The 22,510-nt window shown below is 36.8% G+C and overlaps 1 protein-coding gene across 2 annotated transcripts in view; it reads left to right on the forward strand.

Annotated features, from left to right (window-relative positions):
• The first annotated feature begins 5,835 nt into the window (after window positions 1-5,835).
• Window positions 5,836-22,510, forward strand: part of LOC134312306 (inactive ubiquitin carboxyl-terminal hydrolase 53) — a 49,888-nt gene continuing 33,213 nt past the window's right edge. For both annotated transcript variants that reach the window (XM_062994149.1, XM_062994150.1), the window contains exons 1-4: window positions 5,836-6,050; window positions 18,408-18,959; window positions 21,507-21,599; window positions 21,707-21,841. In XM_062994149.1, the coding sequence (XP_062850219.1) occupies window positions 18,816-18,959; window positions 21,507-21,599; window positions 21,707-21,841 (372 nt within the window). In that variant the 5' untranslated portion in view covers window positions 5,836-6,050; window positions 18,408-18,815. The remainder of the gene's footprint in view (window positions 6,051-18,407; window positions 18,960-21,506; window positions 21,600-21,706; window positions 21,842-22,510) is intronic.

A 22,510-nucleotide genomic window follows, 5' to 3' on the forward strand; every position in this document is an offset into this window, starting at 1 on the left:
AGGGGAAAACTTTCAGAGTCACTGAAGTTTATTGTTGTGTTATTGGTCTCTTGTAATTTCCCTGTTCATAAATGTAGACTAAACTATTTTCTTATTTTTGCGTTTTTTATTCCTAGAAAATGTTTCAACCCCTGAAAGATTTTAGCAACATCTGCAAGACAGATGCACCACGAGTTGTTAAATGGTTTTATTTTTTAAACCAGCAGAACAGGATCTCTTTGAATAACCAAGATCTGCTGTGAATTCCTAAGTTGACTGCCTTCCTTCCACTGTGTACAGAGTATGTAAATATGTAATGAATGTAAGGCAACAGGTACAAGACATCAAGTACCTTCTGTAATAGAGCAAGACCTAAACTATTTACTGCCACTTGAGAGGTCACTGTCCTGGTGCCTTTGTATATGGAATGACAGGGGGGTCAGATTTCACCAGAGGTGGAAAGAGTACTAAAAATATTGTACTCAAGTAAAAGTACTATTACTTTAATGAATTTTTACTTAAGTACGAGTAAGGTTACTAGTCTAAAAATCTACTCAAGTAAAAAGTAACTCATTTAAAATGTACTCAGAGTAAACGTTTCTTAGTTACTTTTTTTAACAGGAGAGGGTGACAAGTGGATATAAATCTCACAATAGTTGTTTTTATTCAAATATAATAGAAAAAACATGTTGATACAACATTTAAAACATTTAGGGATGTGTAATGTGTCATTTTAGTACAGACCATTCCATAAAACTTTTTTAAACTGTATAACCACTAGTGATGGGTCGTTCGTGAACGACTCGATTCTATTGAACGGCTCTTTAAAATGAACGAAAGGAACCGAGTCGTGCCTTTGGGAGTTGTTTCCTCGCTGCCTGAACAAAAGAATGAAGAGCCATTTTTTTTGAACAGCTCTTTAAAAGGAACCGAGCCAAAAGATCCGACTCCCGATCGCAGAATTTACTGCAGCAGTTTCCCAGACGCAGTTTTTTTTTTAGCGTTTTTTTTTTTACTCAGTAACGGATGTTATTTAAAATGTAGCAAATTACATTTCTTAATACAAAACATACTTAAGTAAAAGTAAAATTACTGATTGTAAAATCTACTTTAAAAAGTACAAGTACACAAAAAAACTACTCAATTACAGTAACGCGATTCAAATGTAATTCGTTACTTTCCACCTCTGGATTTCACCATATCCCCAAATAAAGTACTCACACTGTACTTAACACTATGTTCAACTGTATAAAACACCAAACACCATGTTTTTACTTTTTAAAATAAAAAAATAAGTTACTTATTTTGTCTAAATGTCTAAACGTTATTTTTTGGACCACATTTAAAAAAGGTTGCAATAAGCTATTGTAGATGATTTTAACATCCACTGATGTTGAATGTTATAAATCCATTACTAAAATAAGCACCTATTTGTTTAAGTTGTTGTTTATGAGAACTGGTCCTGGGATTTGGTTGATGTAAATGCTATGTGAACATTTTAAAAATTGACATTAACAATACTGAATGACTTTATGGCACTATCTTTAAGTGGCTGCTTATGTGCATATTAAACCAAATGGAAATACCGCTGCTTCTTTACATGCCATTCCAGAACAATTCCTAGGAAAAAGAATGTAATAAAAATTACACATAGACCTTTGTAATTAAAAAAAATATATATGAGAATAAACTTACTGCTTATCCTCCAGGGTGAGACCGGTACACTTGAGGAAAGTGGGGTGAATATAAGTTCTTATTCAGTTCAGTTGATTTTGTTTACTGTTGACCAGTCAGTAAAGGGCCTGGTTCTCTGGTCCATGGGGACTTAAATAAAAAAAGAATACTTAAATTAAGAAAATTGGTCAAACGTTTTTGACTTACCACTCACAGTGATTGGCAGATAGCTAGATGGAAAGGAGAAAACTCCATTTTTGGTACTTTTGACACCTAAATAGTAATTGCTTTTATAAAGCAATCTAATTACCCCGAACAATAACTGAAAAACTGTGACATGACAGAACAATTCATATCTCAAGTGCTGTTTACTCATGAATCTGTATTTGAGTATTTTAGATCATAATCATACAGAGTTAAAATGACCAGCTATATATTATATTGGTTTTAAGCTGTAAGATTACTGGATAATACTAGGGCAATTACATTTATGGCATTTAGCAGATGCTTTAATCCAAAGCAACTTATGGTACTGTGACAGTATATTGTCTAAGCAATTGAGGGTTTAGAGGCCTTGCTCAAGGGCCCAACAGTGACAACCCAGCAGTGGTGGGGCTTGAACCAGCGACCTTTCGGTTTTTAGTCCTGTACCTTTTAACCACTAGGTTACAACCACAGACAGAAAAGAGACAACAGGAGGATGTATTAAAATCAACAACTGGATGCATTTTGTGGACAGATATGTAGTTTTTAATGATAGAGGAGGCTGTCTGTAATGATTATAACACTACACCAAGTAAAGCTTAATAATACATGTACAGTGGGGGAAATAAGTATTTGATCCCCTGCTGATTTTGTAAGTTTACCCCCTTACAAAGACTTGAACAGTCTATAATTTTTATGGAAGGTTTATTTTAACAGAGAGAGACAGAATATCAGCAAAAAATCCAGAAAAAAAACATTAAATAAAAGTTATAAATTAATTTGTATTTAATTAAGGGAAATAAGTATTTGATCCCCTACCAACCAGCAAGAATTCTGACCCCCACAGACCGGTTATGTGCCCATGAGGCACACAAATTAGTCCTGTCCCTGTATAAAAGACTCCTGTCACAGAATCAGTTTCTTCCATTCAAATCTCTCGACCACCATGGGCAAGACCAAAGAGCTATCAAAGGACGTCAGGGACAAGATTGTAGACCTGCACAAGGCTGGAATGGGCTACAAGACCATCAGCAAGAAGCTTGGTGAGAAAGAGACCACTGTTGGTGCGATAATTCAAAAATGGAAGAAATACAAGATCACAGTCAATCACCCTCACTCTGGAGCTCCATGCAAGATCTCACCTGGTGGGGTAAGAATGATTCTGAGAAAGGTGAGGTCAGTCCAGAATTACACGGGAGGAGCTTGTCAATGATCTCAAGGGAGCTGGGAGCAGAGAAATGCTGGATATGACCCCAAGAACACCATCCTCACCGGGCATTTCTTTGCCTCCAAACACGGCAAGTGGAGTTGATGCCAAAGAGCTCAATTTTGGTCTCATCTGACCATATCACATTCTCCCAAGCTTTCTCTGAATCATTCAGGTGTTCATTGGCAAACTTCAGACGGGGCCTGTACATGAGCCTTCTTGAGCAAAGGGACTTTGCGGGCACTGCAGGATCTCAATCCATTACGGCGAAGTGTGTTACTAATGGTTTTCTTGGTGACTGTGCTCCCAGCTCTTTTGAGATCATTGACAAGCTCCTCCCGTGTAATTCTGGACTGACCTCACCTTTCTCAGAATCATTCTTACCCCACCAGGTGAGATCTTGCATGGAGCTCCAGAGTGAGGGTGATTGACTGTGATCTTGTATTTCTTCCATTTTCGAATTATCGCACCAACAGTGGTCTCTTTCTCACCAAGCTTCTTGCTGATGGTCTTGTAGCCCATTCCAGCCTTGTGCAGGTCTACAATCTTGTCCCTGACGTCCTTTGATAGCTCTTTGGTCTTGCCCATGGTGGTCGAGAGATTTGAATGGAAGAAACTGATTCTGTGACAGGAGTCTTTTATACAGGGACAGGACTAATTTGTGTGCCTCATGGGCACATAACCGGTCTGTGGGGGTCAGAATTCTTGCTGGTTGGTAGGGGATCAAATACTTATTTCCCTTAATTAAATACAAATTAATTTATAACTTTTATTTAATGTTTTTTTCTGGATTTTTTGTTGATATTCTGTCTCTCTCTGTTAAAATAAACCTTACATAAAATTATAGACTGTTCAAGTCTTTGTAAGGGGGTAAACTTACAAAATCAGCAGGGGATCAAATACTTATTTCCCCCACTGTATATACACAGTATTGTCCTTTCCTAAAATTTTCCATTTACTAAAATGTCCCTTACGTTTTTTTTTTAAATGTAGTTATTACCCCACCTTTTTATGTTAAACTAATACATAACAGAAAATAAAAATAACAGGAAAAAAGCTACAAATTTGAATAATTTAGAAGTTTAAAAGTTGTCAGTACTCAGTGATAAGTTAGAGTAATGTGGAATCATTTTCTGAGTGAATTAACACTTAATTAATGCCTACTCAATGTATGACGATAAGCTGTTGCTCTGCCTGTAAAGCTAGCTCAGTATTTAAACCGACTTAATGGAAAGGTAGCTTTAATGTAAATCAGTGGTTCTCAAACTTTTTAGACCAAGTACCACCCATTATCAAACCAAAACTTCCAAGTACCACCTATGTTTCTCATCACAGAACCACATATGGCACACATTAATTAGGTGTGTGTGTATATATTAGTGGTGGGAATTAAGGCTTCTTGAAGGGAGCCGGATCTTTTGGCTCGGTTCCTTTTAAAGAGCCGTTCAAAGAAATGGCTCTTCGTTCTTCGGGAGGCGCTACTGGGTAAACTATAAGACACCCCCGGCATTAAGTTTCAGAACAATCCTCTCTTGTGCAGAGATGTGACTGTGTTTGTTTCTGCTTTAAAACATAAGCGCCATGAAATAATCAGATTTAACACAATTAAACAAGTTTATAGTTTATTTCTCAATTATTTGCCATTATACTACTAGCTCTCTCTCTCTCTCTCTGTGTGTGTGTGTGTGTGTGTGTGTGTGTCTCGCTCTCCGTGATACTGAAAGTGTTTCGGATTTGAATATCGACAATAAACAGCTCTTATTACAATTTATGATTAATTCCCTCTACTGATGTGAAGCTGAATGGGTGGATTACAGTCTAGAACTGCGCAGAAATAAAAGACTTGGTTCCTTTCGTTCATTTCAAAGATCCGTTCAATAGAATCGGATCGTTCGCGAACGACTCATCACTAGTATATCTGCCATTTCAGTGAGTGCGCCTGTTTAGCGGAGCAGCCTTGTGATGTCAGGAACGAGATCAGTGAGATTCAAACGCAGATCTGCTCTGATAAAAGCGAGAGAGCTACTGATAACTTTACTGATAACTTTACTGATAACTTTACTGATAACTTTTCTAAAATTTCGAGATGGAAACCGCGAACGTGAAGTATAGACGTAATGAAGTACGGTGCCTGCGTAGCCCCGAATATTTTTTAAAACACATTCGTTTTAATTAAACTGATTTTATTAAAACAGAATTATAAGAACTTTGAAACAGATTTTATTAGTAATTTCCACATTTTGTGTCATTTTTATAATTATTAAATTATTTATTTTTTCGGTGCATGTAATTACTTTTCCGAGATTATCTGGTGTACCACCTCGTGCTGCTTCACGTACCACCAGTTTGAGAACCACTGATGTAAATGAATCGGTTTATAATGAAATATGAGCCTCTTGGCGTTCCATACGGAACCGCAGTGAGCGCGGCGTTGTACACAGGGAGGAGGAGCTTCGGAACGGAGCTGTACACAGTGGGCGGGGCCTTGTCAGACCTCTACTCATGGTGGGTCGTAGTGGTGTACATAAAGGGCGGAGTTTCATTCACAATGGGGTGGGGTTTAGGCATGTCTCGGTACACTGGGAGGGGCGGGGCTTAAGCTGTGCGCTGGAGCAGCAGTAATCCTGAAATTCAGGTGGTTGCAGTGAGTCAAGTGGAGTTCTGTAATATCACTCAGCAACTATTTCCATTCAGGAGCTGCACTACCAGGACCCTGCGCTTTATAACATAATGTAGTGTAGAATTATGAGAAGGAAGAATGAAAACGCAGAGAAGTTACTACTTCAAGATAAAAGCTGATTATTATTTTGTTAGTTTAGTGTGTAGGTGACATCTTTAATAACGCACCTCGTCTCTTCCGCCTTTGACACTGGATAGTTGACGCCGCACTCACAAAAACAATGTGGGAATATTTGGAAATATTTGCTGCATAAAGTTGGCAGGAAGACGTGAAGTTACCTGGAATGTTGTAATAACCGTTTATGTGGTGAGTACTGCGTGTGTTGACATACATTCGCTTTGTTTTGAGCAAAGTTTCCTCGCCATTTTTCAGTCTCCCAGTGCGCATGTGAAGGAAATGTACCTGCTTCAGGTGTAGCGCTCAGGTGAGAATAAGGCCATAGCGTATATGAAAGCGCAGTACTCTGTTCAACATTTTAATGTGTAGTAATGTTCACCTTTTTCATCGAGTATGTATGTTAGATGAGAATCTATTTGCTTACGATCATTTAGAATCTACAATGATTAAAAGTCTGTGTCGTGTTTAGCGTGCATTCAAAACAACACAATACAACATGAAAGAAATAGGACCTATAGTAAGGACATGGCATTCTTTAAACTAATTCCGCACATATCTTACTAGCCTCAGCAGGTGGATTGTTAGAAGTGCATTTTAGACCCTGATTTGTTTAATGTCGACTGCCCAAATGAAAAACAAAGTCAGTTGACATATGTATGGTACACTGGTATTGGTAATAGAAATCCATACAGCACTGGGTACTAGTTTCTTTACGTGAATACCCCATGTCTAAATAACTAAATAGAGCAGTTATGGCGCATGTACCTTATCCTAATGTAACACTGGGACAGTAGTATTTGTTGGGCGTATTTTTGTGCTTCCCTCCTTTCACATTAATTAAGTGAAACTCCCATCGATACTATGGTTAGTTAAGCAGCAGGTTCAGGAATTTTGGGACACAAAAGTAAGCTCGTAATACTGTGATCGTCTCCCTACAATACATTAGGTTTCAGTATTTCAAATTGAATAGATTAGACTATAGAAAAATATCTTAGTTTGCCCTAAACAAATAGAACTGAATGTACTAAACCCAGATGTGCCAGTATTTTGTAAAGGAAAGTGTTAGCCCAAGAAGTAATTTTAATATTCTAAATAAACCCAAGTAAATAAAGAATAGATTGCACTTGTATTATGTAGCATTATTCATTAAATGTAGTTACACTGGGCATTGAACAGGTCACTTAATTAAAAGCACAATGGATAACTAATACTGGATATGCCCCTGTTTTGACTAGGGTTTAGAGGCTGTTGAACAATAAAGAATTCCCTGCTTGAAAATGAGCATCTTAAAACCTAAAAAAATCACATGGACAAACAAGGGACAAGGAGTTGATTAACCAGCTTCATAGTACTTTTTTCACTGAAGTCATAATCTCTAATTATAATTATGTATGTAAAAGAGTATGTATGTAAATGATTCCATATTAAAGAATGGGCTTTCAGTCATGTAGCCACATATAAAGAACAGTTGCATTAGTAATTGAATCCCCAACACTGCCATGACATTTAAAAGTGTATGTAAACATTTCACAGTTGTGCTTTTTATCAAGAGCTGTGTTTACAGTCGGAGTTCAAACTTAAACAAAAAATGTATGCAGTCAAATATAACAGGCAGTTTTTTTACTCTTTAGAGGACTTCATAATTTTAGATTGACATAAAATGACCCTGTTTATTTGCATTTACCTGGAAAGTAAAACTGGTCATATGACCACTTAATATGGCGATAAGGTACGCTATCTGAGAATTTGTATAGTATTGACCAAGGAGTGATTTATCTTGTTTAGCTTATTTATTTAACATGGTTTACAATAATCTTTTGTTTTTTGTTCTTAAAAATTGGCGACGGTTTTTGACAAACCTGAGCAAAACACATTTTAAAGCAAAAAAGCCTGTACAATGCCAGAGCTTTGAAAATGGTTTTCTGTAAAACAAAACATTGTAAAGAAAAGCCGAGAAAATTGTCAGTGTATCTATTTAAGCAACAGGAGAACTCAATGATATTCCTTTTGATTTCGTTGTAGATGCCTGACCAGCTAATAGAAACACTGAGGATTTGAACCTTGAATCCCAGCAGTAGTGGGCTAGAATAATTTATCATTGCACCACCTGAGTGCCTTATGATATTCTTAATACTGCCTTTTTACTGTAGGCTTGCACCTCCTAGTTTTTTGCTTCTGTGAGTTCTTTCTCTGCATGACACAGACAAGGTAGCATAATTGGTACAGGTTTCATTGTTTTTTCTTTTTCTTTTTATGAATTGTTATGCATTTTGTAACAGTGCTGGTATTAAACAACATATTTTGTGCTATTTAGGATGACTTAAATGGGACTGTTTCCTTTACCCTTTTTTGCTCTGACCCGCTATTAGTGTGAGCAATACAGTGAACAATAGTTCACTTATTTCTTTACTTCTTTATTTTATATATAGCTTCAAAGAATTAATTATGACATGTCTACTCAAAATAGAGAAGTGTACAGAAGGATGACTGTTTATTGGCAGTGATTTCAGCATATTCACATGCTCTGCCCGGGTTACATTAGAGAAATGCTGGAAATGGTATGTTGAAAAACCAGTTTTTGCCAGTCCTTTTCTATCTGCTTTAACATCAGCACTATTTTCACATTTTTGCTTGGCCATGCGTGGTTATAAATGTCTGATCTTGGACCAGGGCAGATCTGCCCTCTTAGGAAATGTCACAGCAAAGACTAACTTCTTTGTAATAGAAATAAATAAAATAGGAAGGATAGAGTTTTTTTCTTTTTCAGTGTTTTGATGAGAGTTCTATATATTGATGACAATGTTAGTAGAATGATAATATTGTCATATTCCATTGTTTTAGTGCTATCCTGTCAGATCATCAGTGATGTGTGTATCTGAGTCAGGGTGAAAGAATTGCTTTTTGTATTTATTTTTTTAAAATGCTGCGATGTCATTTAACTTTCTTGCTTGGCCTTTTGATATTTTTTTAGTGATGATGATTCACTACAGCTAGTGACCTCTCTATGTCCATTTAAATAGCACAATTTGACTGAGTCCATTAAAAAGTAAATTTAAAGGTTGCCCAACAAGACTAAAGAAAAATCCCCCAAACTTTCACCTTATTCAGTGTGGATATTTATCCAGACAGAACTTCCGAAAACAGGTCTGCTATGAATTACCTGCTGGCTGGAGGATGGGTGACACTTTATAGCACACAAGTTTAAAGTCTGCTGAACAGGAAAATAGCTTATCTTCATTCTTTTTGGTTTGTAAGGGTGATATTACTGTCAGTTCAAAATAATTCAGGTCTGATGAGTGTAATAGCCACAACATATGATAAATGTTCAAAGATTTTAGATGTTGCATGTGATATTGTCAAACTGCAGCAGAGCACTTCCACCAGGATAGTAGTGTTGTATAATCTTGGAGTTAATGGTTGCCACAAATTCATACAAAATTGGGAAGCTAATTTAAGCTGATAAATGACTGCCATTAGTTGACAGTTAGCCAGTAACTAAAAGCTTGGTCCCATCAAAATATCACATCACCAAGTTTTATGTCAACAAGGCTTTATACTTTATTTGATGAAAGACAGTGTGATATTGCAAATGAGGCAGTAACGTAGAACATTACAGTGAATGTAAACACAGTGAGCATCATTCAGAATAATTGTTCTACAGAGTTGGTAGCAAACGTATTTTTTTAAAAGCGCTAACTAAACATGCTAATAATGAATTGAGATGCAATTGGTATATTGAAGCTTTTCCTGACAACAAAAGTGGTGTTATTATACAATGACAAGTAGAGTTTTACTTTTACATAATGTGAAATATCCACGTAATTGTTTAAATAATAGATGTAAATGTGCCAAGTTTGACATGCTGTTGTCTGCATAGTGACACAAACTAGGTACAAAACAGGCACATGTGCACTGACGGTGGTTCGGGCTGTGTTTTAAATTGCTGTTCTTACAATGTACAAACTACAACTGTGCTCTTAACTGGATTTAAATGTGAGCTGTTGGAAATATGTTTTAACCTAAAACAATAACCGAAAAATGAACTTAATGGTTAATCATTGACAACTTGAACTCTAAGGAGGAAATGCAGATTTCAATCATCATGCAGTACACCTGTCTGGAAACAGTGTGTCAGGTGTGTCTGACCTTGTGTCTAAAGAACTTGTTCTGCCCAGTTAGTACTGGGCTAATTATCAAAACCTACCAGTTTGAAAACAAGGTCTGTAATATAATTATAAGGAGGCTTGAAACTGCTCAGATAACAGAAAATAATGTGAAAAATGGCTTATGAGAAAGTGTTTGGATTCTTGTGAAAAAAGTAATAAAAGAGAAGCCAAATAAACATTCAAGTTCTGGTAGAGAAATCTCATAAATCAGGTAGAAAATGGGCAGGAAGAAAAGTTGGCTGCACTAAGGGTTTGATTTTTATTTTCCTCACTAGGAAGTGAGAACATGCTTAGGAAATGACTTATCATGTATAGTGAATGCTATTCTGCCTTAATTGATTGCTTGAGAATACTAAAGGGTCAGAGGTGTTGGGTGTTCCAGTCTACTAGTTGTGTGTGTGTGTGTGTGTGTGTGTGTGTGTGTGTGTGTGTGTGTGTGTGTGTGTGTGTGTGTGTGTGTGTGTGTGTGTGTTTATGTGTACACTACCTGCTCTGTCTTGCAAGACACAAAGTGCTGTCTATATGCTGAAACACAGTACATAGTCCACAGGAAGCACACACAGGAAATAGCCACTGCATTTTTGCTGGAAGTCAATGTGTCCCGCTCCTGTCCGCCTGGAATACTACAGCTCCTTCTCTGTTGTTTTAGAGTTTCAGGAGCGTGTCACGTTTTGCCCCTCCACACACTGCCACAATGACTAAACGTGCCCATGTTCTACTGAATCTGGTTTGGTATGTGTAAATAGGAAGTGCTTTTCAGAGCTTGTATGCTTTGGCTCTGTGTACTGTACTGTGCTTTTTCTATTTTTACATTAAAGCTTTATTGGTATGAACAGTGATGTGAAAATGATGTCTTATTGCATCTCGTATTGCATGGTCATCACAACAAATCCTTTTATATCATAAACATAATAGAACACAGTGGAAACCAAAGTAAAAACACAACACATTTTGTAAAGTGTTCTCCCAACATGTGTGGCACAGTGATGCTGTGGGTAACGCTATTGTGTCACAGCAAGAAGGCTCGGGTTTGATTCCCTGGCAGAATGCCCAGGTTTCCTCCGGGCGCTCCACTTTCCTCCCACAAGTCCAAAAACATGCAGTCATGCCGGTTGTAGCTATTAAATATTGCCCTATGTGTGAAGTGTGTGTGTCTGCCCTGTGATGGACTGCCGACCTGTCCGGGGTGTTTTCTAACTTTTGCTCAGTGACTTGGACCCACCACAACCCAGAGCAGGAAAAAGCGTTGATTAAACAGTGAATGATTGAATGATTGAATGAATGAGTTCTTCAACACACTCATTATTCTTGTTGCTCCCTCAACTTAGTTACAACATTTTTTGCAGCAATGACCATCACCCCTATCCAGATTATTTGAACTATGTATATCCATAAAATATTATCCTGATTGTTTTGGGGATCACCCAGTTGATTTTAAATGTCAAAAAATGTGTTAATGTTTTAGCCAGCTTTACTTTCTTGGGTAGATTCACCAATGTTTCAGTTTCTCTTCATTAAGACGTAATTATTGTCATTGTGGTTTTGTGGAGTCCTAGATCTTTTTAAAAGGATTTGGAGCATTTTAGACCAATATTTTACTAATATCTTTTAACATACTTTTTGCATTGAACTACATTATCTTATGGTGTATTGTTGGGCAGGTTTATTGAGTAGCTATAGGGTAAAATGTGTGCTGGATAATTTGTAGTGTAAAAAAAGCTGCCAGTAGCTTCTTTACACTAGCCAGCAACAGATCCAGGCAGATAGACCTAACACAAATGAAGGACCACACTATGCTTTCTGTATTGTTCTGCCACTTGTGCCAGCAGTGGGATTTATTGTTTCATTGACAAGGGGGTGATTTCCCTGTCTGGCTCTCCCTTCTTCACTACAGCTAATTGTGTCGATAAGACTCAGACTTGGGTCTCTGTGGTGAGGGACAAGCATATTAGACTACTGTTTCACCCAGTACAAGTATGCAGTAACAAAGGTATTTGGGGAAAAGGCAGATCCCTTTTTTTCACCTACATCTAGTGGTGAAATTGTTTTAATGGTGTCCTATATTGCAATATACATTTGTATATGGCCCTCCAAATTCCATCCTCAGCAGGCTGTCATTCTATGCTCTTGGTCATACTTAAATTCCTACCTATTATTGTTTTAGAAATGTGTTATGTTATCACCTTATCGGTATCGCAACACTGTGACACTGTTGCCATCCCATCATTACAAGTGTTTATTGAAAAATAGGTGAACTACTGGAAGCTTTAAATCACTGGTTTACTAGATAGTGTTTACTTTCAAAAGTAATTTCAAATGTTTTCATACAGTATGTGATTCTTTATAGAGCTAATAATCAAAATTCTAAGTTGATGTTGGTTGATTCATGGTTTGTTCTGAAATCAACTGAAACTGCATGTTTCTTTTAAGTGTATGTAAGTTTTGACCTTGGCTCTGTATGGCATAGAAATGACAAATTACACAAATAAAACTTTCATTCATATGAGAAAGTTTTGCCAAAGCTGTCCTTCTGTACTTTCTGTAGTCATCCAACACTGCAGCATACAGTAAATAGTAATTATAGTGCCTGTACTATCCCAAAAGTTTTGCAGTAGCCATGCACATCCACATCAGCCTGAACTGAGGCATTTCTGTGTTTGTGTGCTGGTAATGCATACGCACACATTATTTTCTCTGAAAGGGTGAATTATGTCAGGATAAATGATGCAGGTTAAGAGCTTAATTACAATGTTTATAGACTGACCACCTACTACCTTCAGACTCCCTGTTGAAAGTGAGTTTTGAGTAAATTGTATGTAGTTATAGTTTTAGTTAGAAAAGAAAATGAGGGAATGTTACCCTTGGTGATCTCACACGCACTACAGTTACAGTAGATCCACTCTGTAGTCATTTCAGAATTTTTATTGACCATTGATGCTGAGGGAAAATCTATGATAAGTATAGACTAAAGGCTAACTGGTTCATTTTAGTTTTTTGTAGGAATTTTCCAATCCTATACTGGCCTAAACCAGTCTGAGCTTTAAGACCTGAATTATATAAGAAAAAGCTAAATTGGAAATTAGGATTATATGTAACTTGTTTACTGTTGTGTAATTGTTGTTTACAAATTTTTAGTTTTATGTATTTATATTAAGCATTTCAAAAATGAAAGAAAAACATTTATTACTTACATGTGAAAATAGCTGTTGTCTTAGTTTATAACCTGTAAAAACATTGTTTTTAAATTGGCAAAATAATTGCAATAATATTGTAAATGGATATTGAATAACATAAATGTAAATGTGTGCGCTTGGTCACAAGTATGTTTTTGCATAATTTAATATGAATACATTAATGTATTAGCAATGTCATTACAACTTTTTTAAACATGGGATGTACAGTATCTTCTGGCTGCTTGTAAGAAAACCTTCTATTAACCTTCTGGTAAATGTTAGTTATTTTTTGAGAAAGCAGACTGTTTTGAAAATCAACAATCAAACATTTTCAGCCCCTCCTGCTGCTTCCTTCAAAGCTGTTTCCCAAACACACTTACATTTGTGACCTAAAACTTAAGAATGTCAGTTTTGTATGTGTTGGTATTGGAATCAGAACATTTCTAGGTTTTAGTTGGGCAAGCAGACACTTAACAGAGACTTGGTGATGTGTTGTGTACAAAATATTAATCCAGTTCCCTAGAAAATTTATTTTCAGATACTTTTAACTAGCCTGCTTGTTTATAAACAGTGGAATTTGTGTGTGTGATGATTAAAGGTTTAATGAGTGCTCGCAGGAAGTCATATGATTTGCAGGCCTGCCCACTGTAGGAAGGGCGTGGGCAGTCTTGTTTGGCCTAAGTGAGGGCTGATCGGGTGACCACATTTTGTTTTGTGAGTCAGGGTAGTCACTAGTAAGAAGATTTGAATCATGGTCTGGGCATGTCTGTCTTGTGCATTTTAAATTAAATGATTTTGCATTGAGTCTGACAGTCTGGTATATTGCTCATGTTGCTAAAGAAGTAGCATTATTCTGACTACCACAAAGGATAAAGTCTTGTTTCTATGACCCAGTAAGAAGTCTCACACTGCATCAGCTCAGTATTTGTTTACAGAAACTCTGTTTACTTTATTGAGTTTAGTCCAGGACTAGACTAGAACTTTAATCCAGAGTTGCCACATTCATTCACATGAACTCTTTCGTGCACCAGTGACATAAAAAAACTCTCATTTGAGCTATAGTTTTTGCCAAGTGCTTTTCTTGTGCTTCTTCATTGACTGGGTTGATGTCATGCTGGAATGACCAACTGCGCACTGAAGCTGGGGCGCTGACAGGAAAAATGTTCTCCATCAAAGCGCTGGTATACTTTCCACTCTTACAGTGAATCATCACCTGACTGTAATGGCCATAATTTTTTTCTGATGCCTTTCTCCCCACGACCATAGTAATAGCTGAGCACAGGCTTTATTGAACGGACGATGTTTCCTTCACACTAGGGATGTCGGTGATTAATTAGTTAACTGATAACCGACGATGAAGTCATAGTTCGATTAATGCTATCAATTAAATTTAGTTTCAACAGCTTGATTCGAATTTCTACACACAAGAGCTCAGACTGCTGAGATGTGATTAACCTTCAGTGCACATATGTCTGTCTGATTCAGAGAAAGTGCGCTGCCATTCTAATCAAAGAGGGGTCGTAGCTCACCACTTTGTGCCAGTTGTTGTATAAGCATTGTCATTCAGTTAAAAAAGAACATTTCTCAAAACTTAATATAATTTAAGTCTACAACAATTTACCATACATTATATTGTGACAAGAAACTCAGTCTATAAAGAGCAAGGCTGGAAACACTGTTAAATGTGTGTGACCTTCAAGCCCTCGAATGGCATTACATGAGAAACTAATATTGAGAATCCTACTGTGATAAATATCAACATATGGACTTGGAGGTGCTTCAGAAATCCGTTGTTACTTAAGACAGTTCAATCATTCAACATTATAGATTGTGTAAAAAAATTGATCAATATTTAGATTCAAAACATTGCTAGACATTCAGTTTCAAAACTGATACTACATTACAGGAGGAGTATTTAGTGTTTAATGAAGAGGCGTATTCGTTTAATCCTGAATGCAAGATCTCTTTAGCACCATTAGGCTTAAGTGTTTACCATGGAATGCTGTTGCTATGGCAGGCTGTGACCATGTACCAAGCGTGCAAAGGGCCTCCAAGTTTCCAACAGCAAACTAACATTTCAGGCTAGGACTTAGCTTAAGTGATGTTTACTTGTTTTTTGTGACCTTTAAAGTGTTGGGACTCCTTACTAAAACCTTTAATATCCACTCTTCCTGTTTAAAGCCATGGAAATTGCAGATACAACTGAGGTTGACATGTTGCTGAACTGGTGGGTAAATTGAGCAGTATTGATATAAATACTGTATATAATACGTAACTTCTAGATAGATAAGGCAGTTTAATTGCTATTAAATATGTCTGTCTGCGTGCAACTACTTTCTTCGTTTTGATTTACCCTTCAGTATCAGCCTGACCACAAAATGTACAAAGCTTGCATAGATAAGAATAGAAGTGGTTTTACTCTACTGAGGATATTTATCTTTTATAGATTAAATAAAGGGCAGACATGTCTTACCATAATGTGGTGTGAGGTGAATGGCTTGGCAAGTTCACACAAACTTCAGGAAATGTTCAGCATTAATGAAAATAAAATCTACATAGCCAGTAAGCCAGTTTAATATTTATTATAAAACGGATAGTTCCGGTCCTAAAATCTGATTGGCTGAGCCGCGTTCGAAGCCGTTGTAAAATCCCCGATAAACGCACACCTATGACCACCTCACATCATTCCATATTAATACGGCACTGAAAAGAAAAAGTTAATGTTATTTTCGCCCTCATGTTGCCTAGCAACACTGTTAATCGAACTATTTTGCGTCGCGGAAGAATGCTTTATTGTAAGTTTATACACAATAAATACATTTATGAATTAAACATTGTTGTATTTATTATATTTTATGTTGACCGCTGTTTTATAAAAGCAATAAGCCACTCGAGACCGTGCATTACTGTTACTCCGCTTCGCGTCGTGCCAAAAACGTCATCCCCATGCTAAAATCACAGTAATGCACGGCCTCTCGTGGCTTATTGCTTTATTTTACTTGACGTCTGGTCTTTCCTTTGTCCATTTAGATCAATGCTTAACTGACAGTACATGTCAGAGTCAGAGAGGTTTTATTGTCATTTCAGCTACATACAAGTACATATTGAAACGAAACAGCGTTCCTCTAGGATCACGGTGTAACACGGTACAAAAAGTGCAAGACAAAACAGTGTAAATACAAAACAGTGTAAGTACAACAATAAATACAAAAAATCCTATAATAAATAACTACAAAAGATATTCCTAATTATCCCTAATCTAAACAAGTAATTAGAAGACAGGACTAAAGACAAGTGTTAGTACATGATGGTGAATAGATGGTACAATGGTTCATGAGGTAGTGACATGTTGTACATTAGCAGCGTAAGATTAACAATGGAGATAAGGTGCCTAAAAAGTAAATAAGGTGCAAAAATACAAAAAGACTTTTCAATATTTGAATAAACAGTAAAATTGGCAATGGAGGTAAGGTGCCTAAAAAGTAAATAAGGTGCAAAAATACAAAAAGACTTTTCAATATTTGAATAAACAGGTAAAAACAGTCTAACATAGTCAATGCAGTTCAGTGTGTGGCAGCAGAAAAATTTCCGGAGGAAATTGTTACAGTACTGAGTTAAGGAGTCTGATTGCTTGGGATAAAGCTGTTACACAGTCTGGTTGTGTTAGTCCGGATGCTGCGGTATCGTCTCCCAGACGGGAGCAGAGTAAAAAGTCCATGTGATGGATTGGTTGGATCGTTCACAATGCTTAGAGCTTTGCGGATGCAGCGGGTGTTAAAAATGTCCGTGAGAGATGGAAGAGCGACCCGATGATCTTTTCAGCTGTCCTCACTACTCGCTGGAGAGTCCTGCGGTCCGACGCAGTACAGTTTCCGAACCAGACAGTGATGCAGCCACTCAGGATGCTCTCGATTGTTCCTCTGTAGAACGTGGTGAGAATGGGGGGTGGCAGATGAGCTTTCCTCAGTCTTCTCAAAAAGTAGAAAAAGTTCTCAAAATGTGGGACTCAAAATGTGGGACTCTACAAGGACCACTTGTTTATATTCTATAGAAATATGCATTTCTAAGCATTTTTACAGAAAAGTCGTTGTTATAATGGCTTACATTTAAATCTTTGGTATGAATTACTCTTATGTAATAGAAATTAATCATTTTAATTTGAGGGTAAAATAAAGAATAAAAGAATGGATCAAATCATTTTATATCACATTAAGACATGCTTTACCTTTCCTGGTGGCAAACTGTTAAAAAAGAGCTCTGAAGAGTACAGTAAGTAGATGTCTATGAAGCATCATGTAGGATAGTGCTTAAATGTCAACAGTTAATAACTGATTTTAATTCATTAGACAGAAAAGTAACAACTGAGCACTTACAGTTTTGTTCTTACTATTATGAAATGTATAATTTTGGCTTGACACCACAAACAATATTGCACAACTGTGTAACATGGTGGCTCAGTGGCACTGTCGCCTCACAGCAAGAATGCCTGGATTTGATTCCCAGGTGAAGCAGTCCTGGTCTTTTCTGTGTGGAAAGACCTGTGTCTGCGTGAGTTTCCTCTGGGATCTCCGTTGTTTGACGTTAAAGACTTGAACTGATGAATTTTGTGTAACCAGTAATTACCTGTCCTGTCATGAAAGTAACCGAAGTGTGTAAAACATGACGTTTAAATCCTAATAAATAAATAATACTATGATTAAGTTATACAGCTATCAGCCTGTAAGGGTAAAGGCTGACTCTTGGCCTAGGATGAATATGAAAAAAAAAAACAGCTCCTTTTCCAATTTGGCTATACCTTTTATTTGTATTTTGTTTAATGGCATCACTCAATCATATCACTCAAACATCACAACTTGGCCAAATAAAATGTAGGCTAAAGTCGGTTCATTAGCATTTTACAAAAGTGTGCAGTGCCAACCCATGGTGTTGAAGCTTTACAGAGTTTGTACATTCATTTCATTTGCCTCTGCCTATCTGAATCCAATTTTTATGCACTATTTTTAATATAGTCATAATACAACAATAATGTCATATTAAAATAATGGTACTAAATGTGAAAAGTATTATATTTTGCCACATTGTAGTGTTTAGCAGAAGTTTAGTACTTTTAAACACTGTAGGTAAAAACAATAATGTTATCAAAATATGTTTGGTAGTCATGTGATGATTTTGAACCACAATTAATTACAAAAATTTTTGTTTCCTAGGTTGGAAACATTATTACTGAAGTACTCATGGATCAACATCTAAGATATGGATGACTGTTTTGCTTTCATTGACTTCCTAAATGGGCTGTTAAACTATGAAAGTCTGTCTGATTAAGGACTTGGAATCCTTCAGGAATTGCCTGGACACATCCACTTCTGTAAGGGAATGAAATTGGGACTGTGCTCAAAACTTGCTAGTGAGTAACTTTGGAACCCCTGATGGGCATCAACCTCATCTGGAAAGCACTTGTGAAATTCTACTCTAATGTTCAACAACACTTTAGCTTCTGCATGTGGAATTACGTAGCCTCTTATTGAAGAGGCTCATTGAATTCAAGCAGCACAACGTCAAACCGGCCATATTTCCAGACTCTTCTGTAGCTGGGAGGCAAATTTCCATTTACTCCAATGGCATGGGTAAAGTTCTTCAGGAAACCTGGGGGCAATCTGGGCAAGGCTTATCAGCCTGGATCAATGCTCTCCCTAGCCCCTACCAAGGGACTACTCAACGAGCCAGGACAGAACAGCTGCTTCCTCAACAGTGCAGTACAGGTATGCTTACCTCATTCTTTACGTATTTTGTTAAGTTTCTTTTAATACCTTGTGACAGATGGTGTGTTGCGATGGTGTGTTCATTTTTACACCTTGCTGTGGCTTTCCTGCATGCTTTTGTAGTAGTCAGTATCATCTCTTTGAACAAAAATGTTTACTTAATTCTGGTCCCCACCCTCAAACTACCATGACTGACTCAGAAGGCACACTTAGTCATGTTCCAAATCCATCGTCTTGTTGCTGGAAGGTGTGGGCTGATTGGCATGATGACTAAATGACATCAGAACATCTTGCTTCTCTGTTTTTTTTTTCTTTCCTTCTCATGCTTTCATCACTACATAATGAGATCATTTGTACTGTCAATCTCTGGCTTTCTGGCTGAGGAAAACAAACAAAGTAGAAGAATGTGTTACCAAAATGTGTTACCAAAACATAAATGTATTATGACTGGACGTCTCTCTTGCTTATCTCTTATGTGGCTAAGTGTTTGACTGCCAAATCACCAGGTAAAAAAAGTCTGACAGTTTATTGTTTAGTCAGTTTATTTAGTTAATACAAACGAGTGTGGCTTGTCACCATTACTAGTAGACATAATGAAATCTAACTTAACATGCTGTACTGGTCTTTGTGATGTCCTGCTATCATCGAAATACTATAAACCAAGGGTTGTTTTTAAATGCAGTTAACTTGCCAAATAGCAAGCAACCAAGCTGATTTAAATATGTACGGATTTGTTCCCAGATCAAGAGCCATATTGTTGTTAAAACCCTTGCTTGCATGCTACTAGCCTGGTTATACAGATCCAATTGGCCATGTCTGAAGAGGGCAAAGACAATAGGGTATCCCCTCATTACTGCTGCATCAGTGATTCCAGCTGTCTGGGTTATCTTACCGGTGTTGAAAGAAAGTTTACTTCTAATTTGGCATGACAATTGTTGGATTTTTTTCATCAATCATATCGGTGAATAATTACATTTAGTCTTGTTTCAGTTTTACTGTTTTGAGATGTGTATAAGTGATACAGTAGCCTCCACTGTTATTGCCCCAAAGTAAAGATGAAAAATCACAGTGAAAACCTTTAATAAGTTAATTTATTGAGAGAAAAAAATCCTTGTGCCACAGTTACCAACAACAATGCATTTTTTGTACATCCTCCCTTTGCCAATTAAACAACACTTCCTTCTTCCATTACATATTACAACGGTGGAAAATACAGATTAGACCTTTCCTCTTTACCAAATCCCCTATTGTGCAATCTCCTTTTTAGCTCACCCAAGATCTTTCTATTGTGTTTAGATCAGGGGACTGAAATGACTATGGTAGCAGCTTGAGTTTGTGTTCAGTCATGTGACTGCAGGTTCTGCTGAGGACCCTTTTTATTTAGATTTTTAAGGGCAGTCAGATTTTTCTCAGTTAAAGGTTGAATATTTTTTACCGCAATAAGCTAATTCACCAAGGGTGAACATCTTATTTTTTGTGTATAGTTGTGGAGAGGACTGTGTATCATTATATCAAGAAGAAAAAAAGGTTGGCTTACTCACTATAACTGTTGATATTATATTATTATGATATTTTTTCATATCTTAGGATGTTTAGCTTGTGCTATAGAGCGTTTTTGTTTGCCTGTACCCCCAAAACTTTACAGATGACTCCACAAATGATTTATGATGCTATACAGTTAATTTTAGGTAACATACTTTACAATACACTGACTGTGTGGAATAAAATGTAATATGATTTTTTTTTTACTAAGCTTGTTTAAGGTTTTTGAATTCTCACTTAGGATAATGGCTTAACATTTTAGACATGTAATATGTCAACATGTAACCTTGTTCAAACATAACTTGGATTTCAAGAAAATGTTAAATAATTTACTCCTTCTGAATAAACATCTGTTTAACTTAGACAAATTCTTTAATTTAAAAAACAGTAACTGCTGCAACTTGCCACAAGTTGACTTCTACATTAGACGTGAAACATCTCAGTTCATGAATGCTTTAAAACTATTGACTTGGCATGGGTAATGTAAATGTCTATCCATACTTTATACACTTGGGGCTTAGGGTGGGCAATATGATATATAAAATGCATAACAATACAGGTTGTTTCAAGCATTAGAGGTTTTTCTGTACTGTGCTAGAGCTTAATTGTTAGAGCTTAGTTTAACTGTATAGAGCTTTTTAGAACTGTCAAACTGTGACATGAGAAGACTGGCATTAGACTGTGAAAAATTCTTCATACAGGTGACCAAAATAATACAATCAGTGGTGCATCAAGTCTGTCCAATGAATATATATTTTTAATTGACGGTGAGAAAATAAGTCGGTGATAAACCATTTGTCTATGAATTAAATGTACAAAATAATGGGGATTTTGTTAAACAATGTCTTTTTCAGCTTACCTATACAATCCCTTATCAGAGTCTCCCAGAGACAGAAACCATTGTCCTAAATCTTTATGAGTTATAGTAATGACTTGACAGTGAGGGTTCTAGCACTGTAAGGTAATTAAATGTCTGTATGCATCTCCATCAATGCCTTTCTGTAGGTGCTGTGGCAGCTTGATATATTTAGACGAAGTCTTCGACAACTTCCAAACCACTACTGTCTAGGGGACGCCTGCATTTTCTGTGCATTAAAGGTAATCACTGCGAGGCATGAATATGCTTGGTAGAATTTAACACGACAGCTTGTTTTTGACTTAAGTGAGCTGACATGCATTATGATCCTGTTTTGGTATGTTTTTAGGTAATATTTTCCCAGTTTAAGGACAGCAGAGAGCGGGCACTACCCTCTGACAACCTGCGGCATGCCCTAGCAGAGACGTTCAAGGATGAGCAGCGCTTTCAGTTAGGCTTTATGGATGATGCTGCAGAATGCTTTGTAAGTGTGTGTGTGTGTGTGTGTGTGTGTGTGTGTGCTTTTGCCTCTTTTTATACATGCAGTGTTACCAGCATTTTGCCAGCATTTTTTTTATTTAGCTTTATGTTAAAAGCATGTGGGATTTTAGTTTTAATAGAGGTGCACCTCGTTTGTTTTTTGTTTATTCAGATTCTTTACAACCAAATTGGCTGACAGTCATTTTAATAACAAAATCAAAGTTCTGTAAAAGAATAATGGCGAAGTCGAAGGCTTCTTGTCAGATCCATTGATGAATTTGATCTTTTTACAAACCATCAAATATTTTTAAACAGTTAGTGACTTTAGTGATGGGTAGTGGCGTCATAAATGCAGAGCTATTGTTTAACTTTTCAAATCTAGCGAGAATGCTTTTTTGCACATTATAAGTAAATGAAAGTTTATCACCGAATTTGCTGGGTTTTTATCTTCTCGTACTCATATGATGATACTGCTAGTGTAAAATTATTGGCATATAAAACTGCATCTGAATACACTGCCAATGTTCTCTGACAGTCCTGTGTTTTGTTTTCAAGCTTGCCACTCAGTGGCACAGCCAGCAGAAAGCACTTTTACTGCATGTTATGTGAAAGGCTTAAATGCTGCGGTAAGCGTCACGGTGAACGAATCGCAAAACGCTTATCGTGTAAAAGC

The sequence above is a fragment of the Trichomycterus rosablanca genome, chromosome 4 (assembly GCF_030014385.1).
Source record: "Trichomycterus rosablanca isolate fTriRos1 chromosome 4, fTriRos1.hap1, whole genome shotgun sequence".
Lineage (NCBI taxonomy): Eukaryota > Metazoa > Chordata > Actinopteri > Siluriformes > Trichomycteridae > Trichomycterus > Trichomycterus rosablanca.